Source organism: Giraffa tippelskirchi, chromosome 5 (genome assembly GCF_054371585.1).
Source record: "Giraffa tippelskirchi isolate mGirTip1 chromosome 5, T2T-mGirTip1v1.2.pri, whole genome shotgun sequence".
Taxonomy (NCBI): Eukaryota; Metazoa; Chordata; class Mammalia; order Artiodactyla; family Giraffidae; genus Giraffa; species Giraffa tippelskirchi.
The window spans coordinates 180,628,806-180,651,747 of record NC_137279.1 but is presented as its reverse complement, the minus strand read 5'-3'; the positions used below and the strand labels follow the sequence as shown (position 1 = coordinate 180,651,747).

Genomic DNA, 22,942 nt, shown 5'->3' with positions numbered 1-22,942 from the left:
TCTGCTCTAGCTATTCCTCTCAAATTCTTTCTGAAGTCAGAGCAGAAGTAGAGATGTTCCCTCCTATTCCATCGTCTTCCTTTTCCCCAGTCTTAGGAGGTACAGACCTAAATGCTGTCTGTGGTCAGGTTTCCCTTGTGTGCATCCTTGCCCCTCTTTATCCTGCAAGAGTTGACCTGCCTTCTTCTTTCATACCCTTTAATCCAAATACACCAATGGAGGAATGAGTAGCAGACTTTGTTCACTGACAGAGTTTTGAAGGAAGCAAGGATGAGAAAAATTCCTATGACATAGTATGAAATATGAAAACACAGAGCACCTCCTATATTGGTGTCCTTGCCTAGTTATAAATTATATGAATTCCATTATGGGAAGAGACCCACAGTCTAAGCCTCATTTTCCTATTGAGTTTCCCAAATCCATGTGTTCACAGACTAAGGAAGTATAGTCATATGATAAACATGCAAGTAGTCCTCCTACAAGCCCGCTTTGCAGGATTGCTGGCAGCTCCTAATTTCAACGTGATAGACATACAGATATCTTACTTGTTTTTATGTTTTTTTAATTGCATCCAGTATAACATAGGTGATGATTACTAAAACTTTGTGGGAATATTGCATGCTTTTTAATTGTCTAAAAGCAGATAAATTCTTGTATTTAGGCAGTTTTTTACTGCTTTATCTGACTGTAATCTTTTACAGTTTTAAAATGTATAACATGTATAACATTTTTGTACAGCTTTAAATGTATAAAATGTATAACTATTTAAAAGTAAAATTTTAGTGAACCACTAATAAATTGAATATTTTCTCATTTCTAGCTAATCAGTATCTCAGGGCTAGACAAATACAAATAGTTACTTGAACCTAATAAAATATAATTAGATCTATCTCAGACCAAAAATTCATGCTATACTTTCTGAAGTATAGCATTTTTTCACAGATACTTGGGATTAGCAGTGCTATAATTCTGTTAATATAAATAATGGAAAGTGTAGTGCATTTAGAAATCAGAGGTTGATTTAATTTACTGTTCCTTTAATTATAGTTAAAGGAAACCTAGCTATAACATGTGAGGACTCTGGAGAGGCTAGAAGTGAGACAGATTTCCATTGTGGGTTGGCCCTAGAAATAATCAGTGTCACTTTTAAAAATACAGGAAATTAACCACTGTTTGATTATGTTGATTCTTTGATTAGAACCAACAGTTTCTGCTTCCATAGAGAATTAGAAGTTTCTTTTCTTTTTTCTTCTTTTCCCCATTTCCCTTAGGACTTGAAACAGCCCATGGCTGAGAGGAAATCTCAACTGGATGCACTTGCCTTTGATATTCAGTTCTTGATCTCCGAGCATGCCCAGGACTTGTCTCCTCAGCAGAACCGGCAGATGCTGAGGCTTCTGAATGAACTGCAGAGGTCCTTCCAGGACCTTGTAGAAGAGACCTCAGCTCAGGGGGATGCCTTGCGGGACCGTCTTCAACAAATGGAGCAGGCTGCCCAGGTCAAGGTCAGACTGAACCAGCGGCTGGGCTCAGTTGGTCCCTGGGATGTCCTCTGTCTTTGGGTTTTCTGGCCAGACTCCATCTGTCATGATTCCAGGAGCCTGTGTTTACCAGTTTTGATTGGTCCAGGCCAGTTTGGTTCTGGTCCAGGAGACAGCTGTTTTGACTGTCTTTCTTGCTGTGTCTTTGGTTTTATGTATGCGTGTGAGAGAATATGTGTGTTTACGTGTTTTACATCAGGCTTAAAGGATATTTAGTGAAGTCTGTATGCATGTGCAAGGTGTTTTCTTCTTAGTTAGACTCTACTGTAAGTGTGTCTCATTGTCTCTGACTTTCAAATGAAAATTTTATCCCCAGCCCTTATTTCTCCTACTCTCCCTCAGTATTCTTTTGCGGGCTGTTAGGAGCAGTTAGATACTCTGAGCTCTTGAGAAGAATGGTCCTAAAGTTAGTTTTATTCTGGGGCTTTTCAGATGATTAACAGTAAGATTCCTTGACCACCTTCAGACAGCTGACAAAAAGACTTTTATCAGAATCATATTAATTCTTTAGCACCTTTGAAAATTATTATTTTCTAGCACCTTTCTTTACACAATTGTATCTAGTGCTTATTCAGTTGTGGAAAACTGTGTGTAGAAGCACTGTGATAAACTTTGCAGGAAGCCAGGAGAGTAATCATCTTACCACCTTCTGTCACAACCCTCTTCTTGTAGAACTCAACATAATTGCGTGGTAACATCGTAACCTTAGAATACCAAGAATGATGCTTATGCCATTCTTCTGTATGAATAATAAATTGAAATTCAGAAAGGTAATATTAGAATTGTTATCACCAGTAAAACTGTCTCAGTGTCTCTTATATTAAATATTGTGCATAGTAGAATTGAGCTTTTGAGTCATGCTTAAAGGATATTTAGTGAAGTCTGTATGTCCCTTGTTACTGCTTAGTTGTTTCAACTGTATTAAAATTGAAGTAAGATATTAATGAAATATGATAGGTTACCTTCTAAATCTGGAAGTTTGCAGTGTCCTCACTTGGATTTTATATAGCTCGGTGTAGCTTATGGATAATTAATGTAATAGCATTGGTCTGGGCCACCTTAAGATACAGCCCACATCCAGGGTAGGCCCCTGAGCTGTAGAAGATGGTCCAGTTGCATGTGAACATTCTCTTTAAGCATCTAATTAATTCCACGACATTTATTAACCTTGTGATTGTCAGAAATGCTCTGCTTCTCTCTATATTTGCCCTGAATGCATGTGTTTGTCTATGTGTTAACTTGTTTGCTTTGCTTTTTTCAGATTCGGTCTGCACCCATCCTAACCCACGAAGATCCCGTTTTACAGCTGAAGAGCTCTTAGGAGTTCTCTTCCAGAGCCTTTCTATTTGTCCTAAAGTGGGGGAGAGAGGGCCAATTTGGGCACCTGTTTGTAAGTGCAGGTGACTCAAAATGCCATCAGAAGGTAGAAACTGGTGGAAAAATGGTTTTAGAAGAATGATCAGGAGAACACATCGTGCTCAATCAGGTGCTTCAGTGTCATGTGGCTGAGAGGTCTGGAAAAGGATCAGGCACAGAAGCAAATCCCTCCTCCCCTGGGGCCGGCTTTTCTCTTGGCCATCGGTGTAAACACCTGAAGGGCGGAGCCCATTGCTATTCTTGGGCACTTCCCTTCTCAAAATAGCCAAGCCCCTCACGCCTGGCATGTAATCATTCCATTTAATGGGCGTCTGCATTTGTGAGACATTTGATTTATATAAGGTCAGGTTAATTATTAAGAAACTCAATTAGCTTATAAATTATCCAGTTTCTTGATTTTTCCTCCTAGTCCAGTCCTTCTAATTTTCCATATTATGACTTCATATGTAGTGTATCATCCAGTTCCTGTAGAAGTGATCAGAACCTGTCAGTTATTATCATCCCCAGTATCATCTATGGATTTTAAGCATCTAGGCTCTCTCTTCTCCATTTCCATGGAGAATAAGTAGTCTGGCAAAGGAGCTTCCAAACCAAAACCTCAGAGCATTCTCACCTGAAATCACTCCTAATTGTAATTCAGACCATAGATCCAGACCAATAGACTGTCCAAATGAGGGGAACTTTCTGAATACGATTTCTGTGCCTTTTCCTGCTCTAGTCTTCCACCAACTTTTCCATCCTTGTGATATAACCTTCCTGTTTTACATTTCAGGGAGTTATCTTATATTTATAAAATGAGAATCATTAATTATCTCTTGGCCCCTTTGCATTTTAATTAGACCCTGCAGAAACAACAAAATAGCTGTCACCAGAAACTGGAGGATCTTTGCAGCTGGGTGGGACAGGCAGAAAGAGCATTGGCTGGCCATCAAGGTAGAGCCACCCAGCAGGATCTCTCTGCTTTGCAGAAGAACCAAAGTGACCTGCAGGTTAGTAAGCGTTAACTCATTTTTTTCATTCCTTCAGCAAGTAGTTAGAAAGGCTTGCTATGTGCCAGGCCCATTGCTTAGTGCCAGCAACATAATGGTAAAATATCCTTGCTCTCATGAAGCTTACAGTGTTGTCGAAGAGACAGACTTTACACAGATAATCACACAAATGAGCATATAATGTATTCACTATTATATCTATAAAGGAAACGTTACATAAGAACATATAACACACCCAATCTTGATTTATATATCAGAAGATTCCTTTAAAGAAGTGTCACTTAAACTGAGAATCGAAGGATACATAGGGGTTGATGCATGAAGGGGTGGGAGGAGGAAGAAGATATGCCAGGCAGAGGCCTGTACATCAGTCTGGAGGTGGAAATGGGATCAAGCACAGTACTAAAGAATTGGAAAAAAGATAGTTTGACTGTACTGCAAAGAACAAAAGGAAGATTAGTGAACAATAAGGCTGGAGAGGAGGCAGGACCCAGATCACGCTGGGTCTCGTAGGCTACATGAGGGTTCAAGAGTGATAACCAAGAGAGTTATGAAGAACCAGCCAGGTCTCAACACTGTTAGAGTCCCATTGTCAGCTCTGCTTTACAGAAGAATGATCTCTTTGAGGATAAGTCATTGCAAAACAAAAATCGTATTTGTGGGCATTTTCCTTTTATATCTTCACTAAATATCTTCTTAGAAATTTAAATTTTTCTTAGGAAATTAAATATTTTTAGAAGCTTATTAATTAAAAAGCATTTAAAATTTTATTATCTACATTGGTTTAGGCATAAACTTTAGCAAATTATAGTCAGGGACATATGTCCATTGCAGATAATGTCATTCTAGTCATTCCATCTTCGTGCTGTTGAGAGGTCTTAGAAGTACTAAAGTTGAAGCCTCTGCTATCCTGTTTTCGTGTGTTAAGGATTTACAGGACGACATTCAGAATCACGCCACCTTATTTGCCAGTGTTGTCAAAGACACTGAAGGGTTCCTGGAAGAGAACCAGACTAAACTGAGCCCCGATGAGTTGACAGCTCTCCGGAAGAAACTTCATCAGGCTAAGGAGCAGTATGAAGCTCTCCAGGAAAGGACAAAGCTGGCCCAGAAGGAGCTAGAGGAAGTGGTGACCTCAGCCTTACAGCAGGAGACTGAAAAGGTAACCAGACTGCTATGATGCTTGGTATTTTTCAAAAAAGAAAATTTTGGTACCTACACAAATAAAAGCTAATGGCCTTCCAGAGAGCATAGAATTGAGGGAAAGGGCTCATTCAGGAGCTGATCTGTGAGTTGATATTTATTTTTATAAGAAACATTCTGAAGGACTTTAAGTCAGGAATAGTTGATAGAAAGTTCATATTCCAAATCACCGTCACCATCATCTTCATCTTTGGGGAAGAAGCATAGGGCATATTTTTAACATGAATCTAGACTGGTGATCCAAGGGTACTAAGGAAGACACCTGGGAAGTCTTAATGGGCCTCAAGCTCTCCTCAGGCTGCCATTACAGTTCAGTGGGAAATCATGGCACTGGGATAAACTTAAAAAGGTGAAGTCTCGTGGTCTTCTGCACTCCACTTAGCACTGGATAATTGAATTAGAGTTCTTTGTCTGGCTGTGAACTTGTATACTAATGAGGGCGGTAGAGAATGTGGAAAAGAGAAGTATGTTACCTGAAGATGAATTCTGAAATACATGCACGTATCACTTAGCATAACCTGTTTTATCAATAAAATACTTGAAGATTCAGAAAATAGAATTTGAGAGGCAAGTTTCAGAATTCAGTGCTCTGCTTGGCAGAGGAAAGGATGGGAGTGGTCTGTGATTTCTTTAAGGAGGAGCAGCCAGGTAATTGAGTGTAATTGTGCTATTTTTCATCCTACTAAGCTAGTGTGTAATTTCTGCATACCTAGCAAGGATTCTGTAAAACCTGGAGGGGTACCAGGACAAAATCACCACTTAATAGAGCCTTTTCAAATCCTAGCATTCAAATCCTTTGTTAAAAGTAATGAGATATAGATCAAATTTAGGGATCATTTTAAATGGTTATTTTTCAACAGATTTAGAAGATGCTTATTTTTCTTTGTGGGTGCAAAGACTGTTTATACCCAGCCTTAGAGTTTCTCTCTCTCTTTTTTTTTTTGACCTAAACATCTTTCCCTTTACTTAACCTTTGGTTATATGGTAGCTGAGTATTTAAGGCCTTCTCACTAGACTCCCCCTGTGGCTTTCAGAGTAAAGCAGCAAAGGAACTGGCAGAGAACAGGAGAAAGATCGATGCTCTCTTGGCCTGGGTGACCTCAGTAGGATCATCAGGAGGACAGATGGAGCAGCTCTCAGGCAACCTGGAGAAAGGAGCCTTCGATACCACCGATGGTCACACTGGGCTGAATGAAGCCCCAGAGAAGCTGGACAAGCAGTGTGAGAAGTTGAAGGTGAGCACATTAGCTTGTGCTCACAATGCTGGGTGAATCTCTCCTGCCCTGGGCAAGTCACCATAACCTCCTGCCCTAAATCCAGTGAGAATTTCTCAGTTCATATCTCTGATTTCTCAGCAGCCCTAACACCCTTGACCACTCCCCTGGAAATAGTCTCCCCTTTGTTTCCATAACACTATCTTCCCTGATAATTCTCCTCTCTTTCTTCTGGCCAGCTTGTGAAACACACTGATACACTTCCAAGTTGTAGCCTAGGTCTCATCTTAATCATTTAGGATATACTTTCCTTAGGTAATCTCATCCATCCATGACACTTCACTTCCCGTTTGTACTAGTGATCTCCATCTCCAGCCCAAATGCCTGTCCTGAGTGTATAAATCCTTCTCTCTGTTTGCAGCTTGGAACCACAAACACCTCAACCTGAGAAATGGACCTCCTGTTTTCTAAAGTACCTCTCCCGCAACGAACATGTTCTCCTTCCTAAATTCGCACTCACTTGCCTGGACTAAATATCACCCTAGATTCCTTTCCCTCCCTCCCTCTCCCACACTGAATCAGTCATCAACTCCTGTGCTTCTTACATCTCTCAGAGACATCACACTTTCTGTCTCCATCGAGGTATTATTGCAGTTCAGACGACTATCAGCTCTCCCTCGTGTTACATCTCTCAGAGACATCACACTTTCTATCTCCGTCGAGGTATTATTGCAGTTCAGACGACCATCAGCTCTCCCTCGTGTTACATCTCTCAGAGACATCACACTTTCTATCTCCGTTGAGGTATTATTGCAGGTCAGACGACTGTCAGCTCTCCTTCGTGTTACATCTCTCAGAGACATCACACTTTCTATCTCCATTGAGGTATTATTGCAGTTCAGACGACCATCAGCTCTCCCTCGTGTTACATCTCTCAGAGACATCACACTTTCTAGCTCCGTCGAGGTATTATTGCAGGTCAGACGACTGTCAGCTCTCCCTCATGTTACATCTCTCAGAGACATCACACTTTCTATCTCCATTGAGGTATTATTGCAGGTTAGACGACCATCAGCTCTCCCTCGTGTTACAGTAGCTTCTATTGGTTTCCTTGCCTCTTGACTTTTACCCTCAAGTCCATTCCCACACTACTAAGTGAGCTTTCTTAAATGCTGTCTTTCTGCTTAACTCTTTTAACAGTTCCCTGATGCTCTCAAGAACTCATTTCTTACTTTTCTCTACTCATTTCTTCACTCAGCAATTATCAAGAACCGGCTGTATGACAGGCATTGGAGATAAACCAGTAAACCAACCAAATCCATCACCTCCAAGATATTAACTGGCATATGCAGGCATATTGTAGTGCATGATCAAAAGACTATTATATATTTAGGGAACTTAGAAAACACATGGGTCACATATGTTAGTAGTGACACCTTTATAGCAAATAAAATTGGCTTATCTGGAATGCTTCTGTTGAACAGCCTGTGTGGGCCATTGCCTTATTTTGTATTCATAGAATTTCTGCCTCTTGCAAGCTACTTCCTGCGCTTGGCAGATCCATTGTAGTGTGTACCCTAAAGCCATGGCAGTCTTAGCACAGAGCAGAAATGGTCCTGCTGTCACAGGGGCTTCCTGATACTGCTTGCTGGCAGCTCCATCCTAGCTAGGAAGGGAGCCACCTTACCTTGGGTGGATAAGCGTGGGGACATCTTGTGGTACACGGACAAGCTGTAGTGCTGCCCCCTCCTTCTCTTTCAGCCAGATATATTTGTCACCCAGCTTCCCTGAGATGGCATCAGAAGCTGAAGCTATCGGGTTGCCATTGTCCTTCTCTAGGGAGTTGCATTCATAGTACAGATAGTCAAGAACACTTCCTAAACACCCACTGTCTTCTGTTAGTCTCGGGAAGAACATTTTAGGAACAAAACAAAGCAACCACAACTGTCCTCAAAGAACTTATGTTCCATTTTTTAAATAGAAAATAAGTCCACATGTCCGCACGTAAACATAGCACACACAAAGAACAGACTACTTGTACTATCTGTACTATGCAGAAATACAGTTTATTCTTACTAATATACAAATTGTTCATCTGAAAAACTAGTTTCCCAAGATATTTTCTAGTAGAAACACTCTTCTAGGATATATGAGTGACGTGTTTCACAGCTTAGCATTTGCAAATGACCTATTTTATGCTGTCACATGTATGACTTGTGCAGATTGCTCACTCCTTCCATCAGTGTGGGTAGTTTTAGTTGGCCATTTGTACCGTCTCTTTGACCTGGGGTAGTTTAGTGAAGAGACTCCAGTTCTAGTCACAATTTGTCCCATAACTATCTATATGACCTCAGTTAAGACATATAACACCTTTTTGGCATTCACTCATCCCCTCTTGGATATGGGAATTATATAGCCCACCTGCACTGCAGATGGTGGCGCAAGTCAGATAAAATAACATGTGACAGCTGTCAGATCCTAGGTAAATCAGTTCACCTGGGATTAGCATAGGGCATAATACCTAGCAAGTCAGAGAGATTGGTGATATCTGAGCAGCTGGAAAAGTGGCCTATTGAGATCTCTCCCTACTTCCGGCTGTAGACATAACCAAGTCATTGTGGTGTCCCTTCTGATAGTCCTTTGTTTGGGGGATTTTTTTGCCAGGCTCGTCACCAAGAATTGCTGTCTCAGCAGCAGAATTTCATTCTGGCCACACAGTCAGCCCAGGCCTTCCTGGACCAGCACGGCCACAGCCTCACGCCCAAGGAACAGCAGCTGCTGCAAGAGAAGCTCGGAGAGCTGAAGGAGCAGTATGCGACTTCCCTGGCCCAGTCGGAGGCAGAACTGAAGCAGGTGCAAACACTGCGGGACGAGTTGCAGAAGTTTTTGCAGGACCATCGAGAGTTTGAGAACTGGCTGGAACGGTCTGAGAAAGAGCTGGAGAGCATGCATCAGGGAGGCAGCAGCCCTGAGGCCCTTCCCGCCCTGCTGAAGCGGCAGGGGAGCTTCTCAGAGGATGTCATTTCCCACAAAGGAGACTTGAGATTTGTGACTATCTCAGGACAGAAGGTCTTGGACACAGAAAACAGCCTCGAGGATGGCAGAGAACCATCAGCAACTGGAACCTTAGTGAAGGACAAGCTGAAAGATGCAACAGAAAGATACAGTGCTCTCCATTCAAAGGTATGGGAGAGGTATCTGGCAGTCCCCTGGTGCAACAGTCTTGGCAGCCCTCACACAACCGTGGGTGGTTTCTGGGGCTTACAGTAAGAACCTCAGGACACAGTGAGCACGTGGATTTGTAGAATGTCTTTATGAGCCTCTGGGGAAAAAAAAATGCGGAGGCCCAGGGGCTTATGCTCAGCCTGAGCACTATCTAAGGTATGTCTCACTCCAGTGGTGAAGGTGGGAGTGATCGCCTCCCTGTATCTTGACCAGCAGGCATGGACTCCCAAGAGACAGAGCACAGGGAAACTTAAACCAAATACATAGTCTTCATTCCTGGACAGAGAACATTTAGGGTAAAGCTTAATCTTCCTCCCTATCAAAGAACTTCCTTTAGCTCCCAAGATACAGAATCCACTTAGTTCTTTTTACCTGTCTTATGCTTTTGCCAACATCTTTAACGCTCCCAAAGGGAAAATGTTTTATACCTTCGATCCCCACTTTTGCCTGCAGCTTGATGTGTATTTCATCGGTAGCCTGTCATACAACTCATTTAGTCTTCCCCGGTATATAGTAAAGTTGGGGTAGATAGTATGGATCAAACAATCAGGAGCCACATATAGAAAATGGTTGTTCCCGTCTACCTGTGGAGGATCACCTACCCTTACCTGCAGTCACAGTCAGGTCCCGGGAGCACAGTCAGGCCTCTTTGGACTTGCCTGGGAGGCTGCTGCCTCTGGCCTGACCTGCTTTGGTCTGCTTTCCCTTCTTTCTCTGGCACAGTGTACACGCCTGGGTGCTCACCTGAACATGCTCCTAGGCCAGTATCAGCAGTTTCAGAGCACTGCCGACAGCCTGCAGGCCTGGATGAAAGCTTGCGAGGCCAGTGTGAAGAAGCTCCTCTCAGATACAGTTGCCTCTGACCCTGGGGTCCTGCAACAGCAGTTTGCAACCACAAAGGTGAGCCAGGGCACAGGCTCTTGTTCCACACAGCTCAGAGTGCCCCCAAAGCAAAGCCCGTGCTTGCAGAGGTGAAAGGCAGGGGTTGGGATGCCTTGGACGAGATCTGATTCCTGAGCACTATATTCTGACATCTGTGGCTGTGGATAAACAGAATTATGCTACAGAGCTTCTCAGTAGCTCTCGATCCCTAGAAACCAGCTTAGATTACTGCACTCTAATGGTTTTCTTTTGTCCTTTTTCGTGGACAAGCAGCAGTTGCAGGAGGAATTGGCTGAGTACCAAGTACCTGTAGAAAAACTCCAAAAAGTAGCTCACGACCTCATGGAAATTGACGGGGAGCCAGCCCCAGACCGCAAGCATGTTCAAGAAACTACAGGTACGAAACAGCAATGGCCAGAGTGCTCCCCTACCTCCAAGTGTGTCCCTGTGTTCTGTGGTATCTCATACTGTGGTGTACAAGCATGTGTGCTGCTGCCGAGGAGCTGTGGATCCAAGCACAAAGAGCTAACCCTCTAATGAACTTGAATCTCACACCATAGGAGGCCTTCGTGGCCTGGCTTCAACCCTTTTTCCGCAGACACTCGCCTTCCTACCACACCCGACTTCCTTCCTTTCCTGAATGAGCTAGTCATTTCCTCATTACTTTCCCCCTGAAGTTTGTCCTGTTTCTTAGCTGCTAACATTTACCGAGAGCTTACTGTGCATGATGAAATCTTGCTCCTGTTTCTAGATGTAACCAGGAAGTTACTTCCTTGGTAAACTCCTGTCACCACCCCCACCCCCACCCCCATCCCCAAGAAGTAAAAGATAAGAAATAACTTTTCCTTCTGGCTTCTCTAGTATAGTACTCCTAGTACCAATATAGCACTTGTGGTTTTATTTTTATGGTTAATTGATATGCCTTCCACTACCTATGCTCTCTTTTAGAGTTTCAAGGTTTGTGGAAGGCAGGGACTTCATCATAATAATCTTCAGTCCTCAGCACTGAGCACAATTTTTGGCACTTAGTAGGTGCTAAATATACAATGCTTATTGAATTTAGTTCAAATAGTGATGTATTTAAGCTTATTCTGTTTGTATTGATGTCCATTGTTGTAATAACTAACATGTACAATTTAAATACATTTTTTAAAAAGTGCAACAGAAAAATTGTCTCCACTTTTTCTTGTCATGGCCTTGATTTTCCAGATTCCATCCTCAGCCATTTCCAACGCCTCTCCAGCAGCCTGGCGGAGCGCTCTGCTCTGCTGCAGAAGGCAATTGCCCAGTCTCAGAGTGTCCAGGAAAGCCTGGACAGCTTGCTGCAGTCCATCAGAGAAGTTGAAAATAACCTGGAAGAGGAGCAGGTGGTGTTGCTATCATCAGGAGTCATCCAAGCAGCCCTGGCCACTAACATGGTGAGAGACCTGTGCCCCAGGAGTTAGCATAGAGGATATATTTGCCACCTACCATAGTGGCATCATTTTGAACAAGTATTAGGAAAAGATTGTATTTCCATGAATATTCTAATAGACTTAGAGATGATGACTAATCAATGTAAAGGTATGTCTGCTCAGTTTCCAAACCATTGGTAAACTTGAGGGACAGTGGTAATAGCAAAGTCGTTGGTGACCCGGGGTGGAGAACTAAGAGTATCGATGATGTTCTGAAGGTTCAGTTGCAATCCTTCAAGCCTCCTTAAGGAGGTGAGCATGTAGTTACTAGAAGTTTTATTAGTTTGTGGCTCAGATGTCCTGGAATAAGTGAGCCAGGAGCTGACAGATATGCTCTTGATGACAGAAATTGAAGCAGGACATTGCTCGGCAGAAGAGCAGCTTGGAGGCCACCCGTGATATGGTGACCCGATTCACGGAGACAGCAGACAGCACCACGGCTGCTGTGCCGCAGGGCAGACTGGCTGAGGTGAGCCAGCGCTTCGAACAGCTCTGTCTACAGCAGCAAGAGAAGGAGAGCTCCCTAAAGAAGCTTCTGCCCCAGGCAGAGATGTTTGAACATCTCTCTGAGAAGCTGCAACAGTTCATGGAAAACAAAAGTCGGCTGCTGGCCTCTGGGAATCAGCCAGATCAGGATATTGCACATTTCTTCCAACAGATCCAGGTGAGGCTTACTCTGCCAGATTGATGGAATAAAGGGGAAGGAAGGGCAAGGGAAAACAAATGTTTACTGAGCACGTAATATGTTAGACATTATACTGGAAACTTGACCTTCATTGTCTTAAAGTATTCTCACAGCCATCCTGTAAACTCCATATTGTTTGTTCATTTTTAAAAAACACAGCCTAGCTTTATTTTTCCCTCATAGCACGTGTTCAGCCCAGATCAGCAGGGATACTTAGCTCACCATAATCACTCAGTCCTTCAAGTTGATGGAAACTTCATCCTGACATATGTTTTCATGATTACTACTGCAAGGGGAAGAGGACATATCATATCCATTTACATTTTATTAGTCAAAGCAAGTTTCACATGATCATACCTGACTTTCAGGGTGGGTAGAGAAGTGTAATCCTACCATATACCTAGTAGGCAGAGCTGAAAATACTACCTTCCACAAATACATATGTGTATCCAGGAGTAGAATTGCTGGCTCACAGTATATGCCTGTACTTAATTTGATCAAGTAGTGGCTAACTTGAGCTCCAGAATGGCTGCAGCTGCCCACATACCCACCTGTAGTACCTTAGCGTTACCGTATGCCCACATCACTACCTTGGGTTTATCCAGATATGTAAGCTTTTCCATACTGTACTGTGATCTCATGGTTTTGTTTGGTTTGCTCTCCTCACTTTTTGCTTTTTGTTTTGAAAAATTTTCAAATTCTAGAAAAGTAAAAGGAATAGCACAATAAACACTTCATACTTTTCATCTCGATCTACCAATTGCTGTTTTCTTTCTCTTTATAAATGTATAAAAGAGTGTCACTATGGGGTCCCATATTCATTATCATTATTGTTCTTTTTTATATTCAAGCAGTTTCCCATTTTTGATCAATGAGGGCCCCTTTAAGCTGTCTCCTGGTGTCTTTCTGACACGTCCCTACCAGTCTATGAGCACTCTCTTACTTTCTGGCACAATGTATCATGGTCACCTTCTTATTTCCCTGTCCCATACCTGAAATCACCTATTTCTCCAAGGAAGCCTATTTTTCCTGGAGAATTATATTCAGACATCAAAATCCAGATACTACATGAGCCACTAGGATGCCATTGCTTCTAGGTCCTTTCAGTGGGTAGGATTAGGAAATCTTTCTCGCTCTCTCTTATCTTGTTATCCATTTTTATTTTATTTTTAATTTTTTATTGAAGTATAGTTGATTTACAGTGTTGTGCCAATCTCTGCTGCACAGCATAGTGACTTGGTTATAGTTGTTCTTTTTTGTTAATATCTATATGGTTTATCACAGGATATTGAATATAGTTCCCTGCGCTATAGAATAGGACCTTGTTGTTTATCCATCCCACGTGTAATAGTTTACATCTGCTAATCCCAAACTCCCAGTCCTACCCTCTCCTACGCTACTCCCCCTTGGCAACCACAAGTCTGTTCTCTATGTCTATGAGTCTTTTCTGTTTTGTAGGTAAGTTCATTTGTGCCATATTTGCTCACAGTTTGTCTTTTATCTTTCCTTAGGATGTTTTTGGTCATGTAAAATTTTTTGTTAAATTTTTACACAGATTTTATTTTACACTTTTTTTTTAATTGAAATAATATAGTTGACATACAATATTATGTTAGTTTCAGGTGTTCAACATAGTGGCTCAACATTTCAATACAGTATGAAATGATTACCATGATAAGGCTAGTAAGCATCTGTCCCCACTCAGAGTTATTACAGTGTTATTGACCATATTCCTTATGCTATATGTTATATGCCTGTGATTTAAATTTATTTTAAAACTAGAAGTTTACGCCTCTTAATTCTCTTCATCTGTTTCTGCCATTCTCCCACTCTTCTTCCCTCTAACAACCACCTGTTTGTTCTCTGTATTTATGAATCTGTTTTCATTTTTGTTTGTTCCCTTGTTTTGTTTTTGAGATTTCACATATAAATGAGATCAACAGTATTTGTCTTTCTCCATCTGCTTTATTTCCTTTAGCATCATACACTCTAGATATATCCATGTTGTCACAAATGGCAAGATTTCATGCTTTTTATGGCTGAGTAATATTCCAGTGTGTGTGTGTGTGTGTGTGTGTGTGTGTCTGAGTAATATTCCAGTGTGTGTGTCTGTGTGTGTGTGTGTATCACATCTTCTTTATCCATTTATATTCTGGGCTTTCTATAGTGTTCCATTGAGGTATGTGTCTTTTTATGTGTGTGTGCCAGTACCATACTGTTTTGATTACTTTGTAGTATAGTTGTAGTAACTTTGTAGTATAGTTTGAGACTAGAGGCATCACTCTTTCATTGAAGATGTATTTTTAGTCATAGTTTGAAAGCCTTTTGCCACATGCAGGTTATGATGAACTCTACCTACATGGTTTCTTTTTTTCTCCTCTCTTTTTTAAAATTCTAATACTTTAATAATTTGTTTATTCTGAAGTATATATGAAGTATGAATTCAAGTTTATGTTTTCCCGAAGTTTATCTAGTTGTTGCCAATGTCATTTATTTGAAAAATCTGTATTTACCCCAGTGATTTGAGAATCTGTCTTTATCATATGCAAAATGTCGTGTGTATTCCAGTCTGTTTCTTGATTTTCTATCCTGCTTCACTGATCTTTCTCTTAACGTTCTAGAGGATTTATGGTATGTTTTACTATCTGGCATGGTTAATCTCCCCCATTTTTTTCTTTTTTAGGATTTTTCATAGCTATAATTGTACATTAATTTTTCCGTGTGAACACTTGAATCAGCTTTATCAGTCTTAGAGAAAAATGTTGGTCACATTTTATTTGGGTCACACTACTTCACTTATTCCCAGCATGTGTGTGCACACATATGCACACACACACATCTTTAGGGACGTTCTTCCATTTTTACAGGTCTGCTTTCATGTTGTTCAGGCATGTTTTAAAGTTTTATTTGTAAAGGTTCTGTACATTTCTTATTAATTGATCCCTAAAAGTGTACCTTTTATGCTGCTATTGTGTTATTCTTGATTTTAATATGTTGAGTTTATATTCTTCTCCCTTCTTGGATTACTTCACATTTTAATCTGGTTATGCTGTTGATTCTCTGAGATTTTACAAATATACTTTCACGTAATCTGCAAATACAGTTTTCTCTCTTCTTTTCAAATTATTACGCCACAAAATGTTTTTTCCTACCCAATTGCATTGGCCAATATCTTCAATACAGTGTTAAATACCAGTAACACTGTTTATTTACCTGTTTTAAAGAATAGACAGACTATGAAAGCTTAGAGAAGTTTAATAGCTTAAGATCATAAACTAGTAGGTGACAAAGCCATGATTGAATTTCACATCTTTTTTACACCAGAAACTTACATTCTTGTTATTCTGTCATGCTGCCTCTGGATTCTTTAAAGATTTGTTTAAAGGAGACGAGGCTCCTTTCTAATTTCCAGCCATTCTCAAGTGGGTTGGAGAAATCCTGCATATTTTATGTTTTGATCTAGCAATCAACACAGTGAACATGCTCAATTCTTGTTCCCTCTTTTTCTTTTTTTCAATGTATTTAATTTTGACTGCCCTAGGGCTTCACTGCTGTGTGTGGGCTTTCTCTAGTTGCAGTGCATGGGTTTCTCAGTGTGGTGTCCTCTCTTGTTGAGAGCATGGGCCCTAGGGTGTCGGCTCAGTAGTTGCAGCTCCTGGGCTTAGTTGCCCTTGGGCATGTGGAATCTTCCCAAATCAGGGATCAAACCCATGCCTCCTGCATTGGCAAGTGATTCCCAACCGCTGGACCACCAGGGAAGTCCTTGTTCCCTCTTTTTCTACAGATTAGAGAGAACTTGTCCCAGCTTTAATCTAGATATCTTTCATTCTTTTAGAGTCTTAAGTATTTATAAGATCAGAGGACTGAATACATTTCCTTGTTTGCTTGACAGGAGCTCAATTTGGAAATGGAAGACCAACAGGAGAATCTGGATACTCTTGAGCACCTAGTCACTGACCTGAGCTCCTGTGGCTTTGCTCTGGACCTGTCCCAGCACCAGGACAGGGTGCAGAACCTCAAAAAGGACTTCGCAGAGCTACAGAAGACAATTAAAGAAAGGTGAGCTTTCGTATGTGTGTCAGTGTCATGGAGCTAATTTGTTCTTGCTGTTGAATGAAATGACTTCTCCTTCACCAGAAAAGATAGCATCAAAATTCTACTACTGAGCTGTAAGAGATTAGAAAGTGCCTCTTTCAGACAAAGCTACTCAGTCTATGTAATACTTAGTGGTCTTTCTGTTAGTAAATAGTGAGCTCCTTCTCAGTAATGGGGTGCACTTCCCCCTCTGTACAAGGGAAAGCCCAGGTCACATGGACCAAACAGAACAAATCTGAGACAGCAAGAAGGATTGTGGTAGGATTAGAAATAATGAGAAAAAATGGAAGAGAGTTTGCAGACGTAATTAGAGGTTATTTGGCACTCAGATTGCTGGTTTTGACCACATTTTAGTTGCTGTTGTGGAAGAGTTTCTGGATTCTTCTTTGAAGGCAAACATGGAAATGTATGACAAAGGTGGCTGATTTCAGGCTATTGGCTCACTGTTGAAAAGCTATAATTCCCGCCTCAGAAAGCCTCATGTGGGTTTAAAAGTTTGATAAGACCTTTCTTGGTTTAGCTATAAATATCTCGATTTGGCCGAGGACTGCTTTAGTGACTAGAGGAAAGCAGTTGTTCAAATCACCACTGTGAGCAGCAGGTTATTTAGTGCAGGCGAAGGGGGTAGGACACAGGCCAAGCAGGTTTCGTTTTTCTTTCCCTCTGTGGAGGGCCTTTAGCTTTATGAAGAACCAGGATCTCTGGTCTGAAGTTTAACAGATGTGACCGTTTCCAAAACTTAATTTCAAAATTGAATTCTTTCTCCTTGATTTATTTGACTCATGGGTGTGCTTAGCCTAACTTCTCTGAGCCTCAGTTTTGGCATCTTCCTTGCTAAAGGAATTAGCATGTGAACTGGGCCTTAAAAGAGTCAAAGACCGAAAAAGTAGCAGAGCTGGACTTGAGCTCCAAGGCCTGCATTCTTTCCATTGTATCACAGTACCTAAATAGCAGGCTCCCTTTAGGTTTTCTCACTTTCACTTTAGCCTCGAGTAAGATTGAAGACTCCTTTCCCCAGAAATGTCCAAACAAGGTCAACAGATTCCTTAGTTTGATGCTCTCCTACATTATATGTGGTTGTTTAGCCAGAGCTGCCATGGAAAAGATTATGAGATGGGAAGGCCCTGTTAGGAAACTGATGCCTAGAGTCCTAGAATGAACCTAGTTTTAGTTCAAGTTGACTTCTTTACAAAGCTTTGTCTGGCAAGTAACAAAATGTCTCCCTTGACAGAGAGGAAGATGCGTCATCTTGCCAGGAGCAATTAGATGAATTCCGGAAGCTGGTTAGGACTTTCCAGAAATGGCTGAAGGAAACTGAAGGGAATATTCCACCTGCAGAGACTTTCATGAGTACTAAAGAGCTGGAAAAGCAGATTGAACACCTGAAGGTAGGTGAACAAAAGGATCTCCAGGAGTCAGGCTAGACGGCAGTTTGGAAGCTTGTATGTATGCATTTCAATCTGTGGTGGGGGAGTGGTGTGAGAAACCCCAAGTTATCCAGTTATCCATCTGTATCAGAACAGCAGTGTCTCCATGCTCTTCATGTAGGTTCCGCCTACCCCTGTCAAAGCACTGAGCACCAAAACATCTCCTATTTAAAAATCAAAATTTAAAAAAAATCTGGGAATGATATCTATAAAGTGTCAGCTCTTTAGGGGGATGCCTGTCATGCTGTGGTAGGTCATAGGAAAGATGATCATCAGAGTCCAGTCTTAAGAAGCTTACACTCTCATCGTGTGTTTGAGAATTAGACAGGTACATGGGAGCAAGTGACCAGACATGTGATCAGAAAACTGAGAGAATTTCTCCATAACTAATTAAGGGAAAGTTAGAGTCAGTTGGTAGGAAGACACCTATAAGGGTAGTACCCACCTTTCTCCCATCTGCTGCAAAATCTCTTCTCTGCTATCTTGATTCATTGTCATCCAGCTCCATTTGCACCTCTAACATGTTTCTTATTTGTGTTGAAACCCTCCTCCACCTAACTCTCATGCATTTGTCCTTATTTTCTTAGTAAAACAGGATTTATCCTGAATAGCTGAAAGAGAAGAGTTTGATTGTTTTCACAGAGAGGGTGCCAGGAGCATTTGCTGTGGAGAGTTCCCTAGGACATAGGTTCCCTGATTTCTTGATTCATGGTGCCCTTTATGTTTCAAGACATTTTTCATGGCACCTCAAGGCCAGAAAAAACAAAACCTAAAAAACCTCACTTGCTAAGTGGTCAGATCCGAACAGCTTAACAGTAGTTGTTCACATGGTGTCCAACAGATGTCACTGTTTTTCCCTCAAAAATTTAAAATATCCTATGAGTCAGTGCACAGTTTGAGAACTGTGGCTCTTTGGAATCAAGAGTGACTAATAAAAGAACTGACAAAGTCTGAACTGACAAGGTTCAGTTTGAAGTTGGGCGCATGAGCTTGCCAGATGTTATGGCTCTGTGTCTTTCTCTGCTGCTGCTCTGCAGCTTTAAGTCAAAGGCAAACTGAGTAGGAATTCAGTGTGGAGGAAGGGGTTGAAGGCTAGGATCGTGTCCTTTCTGGGAAAGGAGTAAAATTCTACTTCTGTAGCAGGCAGTTCACAGCTTAGAGACAACACTACCAGACACTTTTGTCTTAGAGCAGATGTCATTGTTTTGTAATGGTTTTCTGTGATGGTTAGAGCTCTGACTTCAAACCCAGTATAAAGTTCCCTTGAAAATGCAAAGTGTAGTCTATGATTCTGTGTATTTCTCTACATCTCAGTATCTAGCGCCTCATCTTACCTTCCAACACCATTTCCTTTATGTTCTTTACATGCATAATGTTCCCTTTGTCCACGTGGCAAACTCTTTATCTTAATGCCAAGCTTTCTTCCTTTCAGGCGGTTAGATGTGTCTCCTTTTGTGTGCTTAAGGGTCTAGTGGCTCTCCATATTTCTGTAATATCATTTATCACATTATAATTGATAATCTGAGCTGTTGGTTTAGGAACTGTGTCATAATCCTATTTTGTATCCCCAGCATTTGGCATGATGCCTGGTGTATAGTAAATACTCAAAAAAAAATTTTTTTTTTTTGCTTGATAAATGAATGAATGAATGAGAAGGTCTTGAGTGTTCCAGGATATCATTCTCCTTGGCTGGCTAAACCAAGTTCTTGAAATGACTGAATAAATGAAAATGGTTACTTAATGTTTATCAAAACTTTGGGGAGTTTATGTAGAACAGGTGTCCATAATTATGAGGAGAAAGCTTCCAGATACTACATTCTGCCATTTTGTTCTTTAAACAGGGTCTCCTAGATGACTGGACAAGTAAGGGGACTTTGGTAGAAGAAATCAATTGTAAAGGTACTTCTTTAGAAAATCTCATCATGGAGATCACAGCACCTGATTCTCAAGCCAAGACTGGTGAGTGCAGGCTCTTGAAAAAGTATTGAATAAACATCATTCTTTCCTTTGGCCTTTGATGATGACCCCTTGTTAATGAAAGTTAGAATCAAGGTTGGATATGAGAACAAAGGAGGCTTCACAAAGGAGGCAGTCTTCCCCCTCAACCTGATCTGTTTTCCCTTTTGCTTTGTAACATTGCTCCATTTTACAGAATCTCTTCCCATGATGGGAGAAAGTAAAGGGACTAGTTGGCCCACGTAGAACTGACAAATGAACATAGAAGGATTAAAATAGGATTTTCCATCTTGAGGAATTTCCCTCTTCTAAATATGTGAATAGCATGGCTATCCATTAACTTTAAATTGGGGTCAGCCCTGGAGAGTATAAGCATATCTTGGGAGAGGCTAGGTTTTTAGGAGTCAGTATTGGTACACCAGAAACTGGCATGCTTATTGGAAGTACATACAAAGAGTGTGCCCAGATATAAGAATAGTCTCTGCCTACAAATCAAGTCTTTCAGACAAATGCATCCCGAGCTCACAGTCACTTTCCGGTTGTTAACTGGGATCTCCTAGATTTTATTACCAGACTGTGTTAATGCACTCCCATAGTCCCTTAAATAGTAAGAGCAAAGTTTGCTTTCTCTTTTCCCCCTGAGAATGACTACTTTCCTTTTGTATCCCAAAGTTTTAAAGATGTCTTGGAATAACCTAGAAGTGACAGCATTTTAGGGAATTGGTGACTTTTATTTTCTAACACTTAGACTTCTAAGTTCAGTGACTTTTGTGACATCACCCAGCAAACTTTTTCTATAAAGGGCCGTAGAGTAAATATTTTAGGCTTGTGGGCCATATGGTCTCTGTCACACTACATGTCTTTGCCATTGTAGCACAAAAGCAGGCATAAACAATATATAAATGAATGGGTGTGGCTGTGTTCCAGTAAAACTTTGTATACAGAAACAGGTGGAAGGACAGATTTGCTGGTGAACTAAAGCTTTCTAACTCCTGAACTGGATCAGTGATTGTTCAGACTTTTTTACTAGCATCTATTTAAAAAGTAAATCTCCTATAGAACTATACTCTATAAAACAAATAAAAATACTTTGGCATAAATTTCCCTTATAAGTGAATTTATAGCATTTATATATTATGAGATCCATCAATTCATCAATGAATATTGAGGTTATCTTAGTAAATATAGAAATTTGAAGAAAAGAAAAGAATTTTTGAATGACTGCTTCATTATTTGATTATTTCTCCATCTTTTTCTTGGTTGCATTGTATCAAAAAAGTACTTCACACAGATAAATAGCTGCAAATGATGGCAAAAGTTTTTAAAGTTCACTTTACTATATGAAGTGTTAAAAGTTCTGTTATTACACAATTCTACCTGATGAGAGCCTGCTTTGAGCTTTTTTGTCATTTTATGTAACGCACATGTTTCCTTTGTATATGAGTGGACATGTGTCAGGTTGAATATTTTAAAGAGTTAGAGAAGAACTACAATTTTTTCCATCAGTGACCCTCAGAAAGCAGTTAAATGTATGCACAGAGGTGCAGGAGCTCCTTTATTCTCCCCAGAAAGCAGCATAATTGACTGTATCTACTGGGTTAATGTGGTGTTCACCGTGATAGAACGTGCATGTTTTACTGCCATTTCTAAGTACTTAGAAATATATGCTGAATCTTAAAGTTAAACCAAACATTTACAGAGTCCCTAAAGCACCTTCTTAGTTATTTTGAAAACCAGTGTGACGATCACTACCCTGAGTGCTTTTAAAGTTCTCTTCCATCTTTGAAAACCCATGAGTGTTCTCGTTCCTTACATTTGTGAGCTCTTTTGGCTTCATAAAGTGCTTTCACATACACTGCCTCACTACCTCTCCCCTTTAGCCCCATGAAAGCTGACAGGATTATCTTCATATCCCAGAGAAGATACTGAAGTCTGTCCACAGGTTAAGGCTCCCGTACTGAGTTAGTGACAGTCTTGTCTAGACTGTCTTCTTATATTACTAGTCCAGTTTCTTTCCAGCCATCACCACACTGAAGTGGAATATGATCTTTGTGTTTGATCTATTTTTTAATTGAAAATACAATAATTTTAACATTTAAAAATTTTGCAATCACTGTTTTCTAATATAACCTCACAAATAACTTTTTCCACAGTGAAATTAGTGCATGTGAGAGTCTTAGTCTGCCCTTGGAATGTTACATTATGTCATGACTATTCTTCTCTTTTCTTTATAATCTTTGTAATTGCATGATCTGGTTTTTACTTACTTGGGATACTCCTGAAACATAAGGAATCAACTTGGGAAGAGTATAGGTCAAATTGTGGTAATTAGAAACAGAACCAACGACCCTAAACAGAATTTATAGGAATGTTTATGAGCCAAATTTATTGGCACTTAGAATTTCTGTTTTCTGGTGGGAGAAGGGGAGCAGAAAGTCATGAAAAAAAAAAAAAGACAGGGAATCTTTTGAAACAATATAAGAAGGGCTCACTTTTATGTCTTTACTAAAAGAATGCTGCTTTTTATGTCCTTAATTGTACTTACTGTTTATTTTTATTATGGTGAACAACATTGATGTTAAAGTCGAACCTTTTTGGCTATATTATAAATCCTCATTCCAAAGTATGTCAGATATCAGTCTCAAGACTTAGTCACTCTACTAATACTTGCTTCACAAAATTAGGGCAGAGTCCAAAGAATTCAAATTGGAGATTTAAGAAGGGAATTTGGATTTCCTCTAGAAAGGATTAGTAATCGTTACTGCTGAGGAGCTGAATCACCCCTAGTGACACTGTTGCCTGGCAGCTAAAATGATTTGTCTCTTTCCATGAGTATGTTGTCTTGTGCTGTGTTAACTTCCTGATACCTGAGCTTACAGTGAGTGCCAAAGAAT

The 22,942-nt window shown here is 40.6% G+C and overlaps 1 protein-coding gene across 2 annotated transcripts in view; it reads left to right on the top strand.

Moving 5' to 3' along the window:
- MACF1 (microtubule actin crosslinking factor 1) overlaps positions 1 to 22,942 on the top strand; it is a 350,958-nt gene that overhangs the window by 235,854 nt on the left and 92,162 nt on the right. For both annotated transcript variants that reach the window (XM_081492100.1, XM_081492101.1), the window contains 12 exons: positions 1,272 to 1,505; positions 3,758 to 3,907; positions 4,836 to 5,069; positions 6,145 to 6,345; positions 8,989 to 9,507; positions 10,273 to 10,449; positions 10,705 to 10,828; positions 11,641 to 11,849; positions 12,232 to 12,549; positions 16,463 to 16,629; positions 17,897 to 18,053; positions 19,934 to 20,051. In XM_081492100.1, the coding sequence (XP_081348226.1) occupies positions 1,272 to 1,505; positions 3,758 to 3,907; positions 4,836 to 5,069; positions 6,145 to 6,345; positions 8,989 to 9,507; positions 10,273 to 10,449; positions 10,705 to 10,828; positions 11,641 to 11,849; positions 12,232 to 12,549; positions 16,463 to 16,629; positions 17,897 to 18,053; positions 19,934 to 20,051 (2,608 nt within the window). The remainder of the gene's footprint in view (positions 1 to 1,271; positions 1,506 to 3,757; positions 3,908 to 4,835; positions 5,070 to 6,144; positions 6,346 to 8,988; positions 9,508 to 10,272; positions 10,450 to 10,704; positions 10,829 to 11,640; positions 11,850 to 12,231; positions 12,550 to 16,462; positions 16,630 to 17,896; positions 18,054 to 19,933; positions 20,052 to 22,942) is intronic.